Genomic DNA, 1,913 nt, shown 5'->3' with positions numbered 1-1,913 from the left:
ATTATATTAAGTAATTTAATAAAATTTATTAAATTATTTAACGATTTTTAATATTATTTTACATAAAAATATCTTCATGAGAATAGCCATCCTAAATAAATTATGTACTTCGGTCGGTCGGTCGGTCGGTCGAAATCAGATAATCACCACTTAAAAATCATTAATCAGCGTTGAAAGTGTGAAAATTTGAAGAATTTGAGAGCAAAAGTTTAAAGTTCAATTACTAGCATCTTATTTATATAGTACTATTTTCTTTCTGCCGGTTATACTGAGTCTAAATCTACCAAATCGGTTATGTTGGCCAAGGGCCATTATACGAGCATAGTTAGTCCCAATATAGTATTATAGTGGTACGCTAGCTACAAATCAGAGGGGGCATCTGCAGGGACTAATTTTCCATGTGCTCTCAGCATAGTCTTGAATGGTCCTGTCACTGCTAAATCTCCCGGAGCCGGCAACACTAAGGATACTCATTCTCGTCCACTTGTCTTGGTTAACAAATGCTTTATCAGCAGCAGCCTGTTTTCATAAATAATCAAATTAAAATATTAATATATTGGAGGGCAGAAAACTGACTGAATATGAGTATTTTGGAGACTCCTCAAAAGCATATGAACCAAGTACCTGTGCCTCAAGGTAACTCCCAAAATCAGAGGTAAGAAGATAGTAATCATTACCAAATCCAAATTCCACCGTCTCACATAAGGATTTAAAATAATCATTATGCCCAAAATATCCATCTCGAACCATCCTGATTGTAGTATCAGATTAATAGCAGCAACCCGCCAAAAGTAAAATAAAATGAAATGAAGGAAAACATAGATCCATTTATATAATGGTGAGTTCTATGGTGTCTTTTATTATGGTGTCTAAATTGCTTAACTTACTTTTAAAGATAAAAAATAAAATATTTAAAATAAAAAATAAAATATTTAAAATTTATTAAATATTATGTATTTATCTTTTTTAGTAAGTTAGGTGTAATCTCAAAGACACCATAGCCTTTACCTATATAATTTCATTAGAGATGGTAATATATTTTGTTCATACCTCAATACCCGTGCAAAATGTAGGGGTACTTTCGCAGGCTGTAGGGGTGCCAAATTAGATAATCTTTTCTGACGCCGTTTTTCAACTTCATGCACTTTTGCGCCAAAAACAAACTGAAAATGGAGAAAATAAAATAGAAGCCTATGCAACCTGATTCCTTAATTTGAAATCCTTTCTCTATTGTTATTAGATCACATATATCATTAAGTAACAAGAAAAGTTATCACCCACCAAGTTATCCTCCCCTATTTCTTCAATTATTTCAACTGTGGATCCATCTGCTGTTGCTAAAAGCAAACATCCATTCATCAAAAATTTCATGTTCCCAGTTCCCGATGCTTCATTTCCTGCAGTGCTATAAGAAAGATATTGATGTCAATAAGCAAAATGCCTGCACTGCATTTCGCAAAACTAGCTCTATACAGCCCTGAGTCGTTTGGTATTCGTGAATACAGTATTACAGTATTATTGATAAAACATGATAAGGAGTGAAGCAAAAGACAGATACTAATCAGCAACATTGACAAACTTGACAAAGGCATTAAAATAAATGAGCACTAAATTTGCAAACCTCAGGTGTTGAGAAAGGTCAGCCCCAGGTATTACCAATTCGGCAACAGAAACATTATAGTCAGGGATAAAAACCTATCAAATAGAAATGAGTATGGGTCAAACAAGATAAATACCAGAACAAATACTGATAAATAAAAAGAACAAGAGTGACGGATGAGGGATTCATTAAGGTGATAGGTGCCTTGATCCCTAGGGATAGAAATAGTTCTTACTGGGAGACCCAACCCCCTTCAGAAAACTCAGTCGGGACATCCAAAATTAATTGAGTTCTTGATAATAAGACTAAGATA

At 33.8% G+C, this 1,913-nt stretch overlaps 1 protein-coding gene across 1 annotated transcript in view; it reads right to left on the bottom strand.

The window, feature by feature from the left end:
- LOC107623631 (glycogen phosphorylase 1) overlaps positions 178-1,913 on the bottom strand; it is a 9,799-nt gene continuing 8,063 nt past the window's right edge. The window contains exons 18-22 of the mRNA XM_016325970.2: positions 1,622-1,695; positions 1,282-1,405; positions 1,051-1,163; positions 625-751; positions 178-519 (exon numbers count right to left, since the gene is read on the bottom strand). Of these exons, the coding sequence (XP_016181456.1) occupies positions 367-519; positions 625-751; positions 1,051-1,163; positions 1,282-1,405; positions 1,622-1,695 (591 nt within the window). The 3' untranslated portion in view covers positions 178-366. The remainder of the gene's footprint in view (positions 520-624; positions 752-1,050; positions 1,164-1,281; positions 1,406-1,621; positions 1,696-1,913) is intronic.

The sequence above is a fragment of the Arachis ipaensis genome, chromosome B10, assembly GCF_000816755.2.
Source record: "Arachis ipaensis cultivar K30076 chromosome B10, Araip1.1, whole genome shotgun sequence".
Classification (NCBI taxonomy): Eukaryota; Viridiplantae; Streptophyta; class Magnoliopsida; order Fabales; family Fabaceae; genus Arachis; species Arachis ipaensis.
Note: the sequence above shows the minus strand (reverse complement) of the source record. Positions and strands in the feature narration are given on the sequence as shown.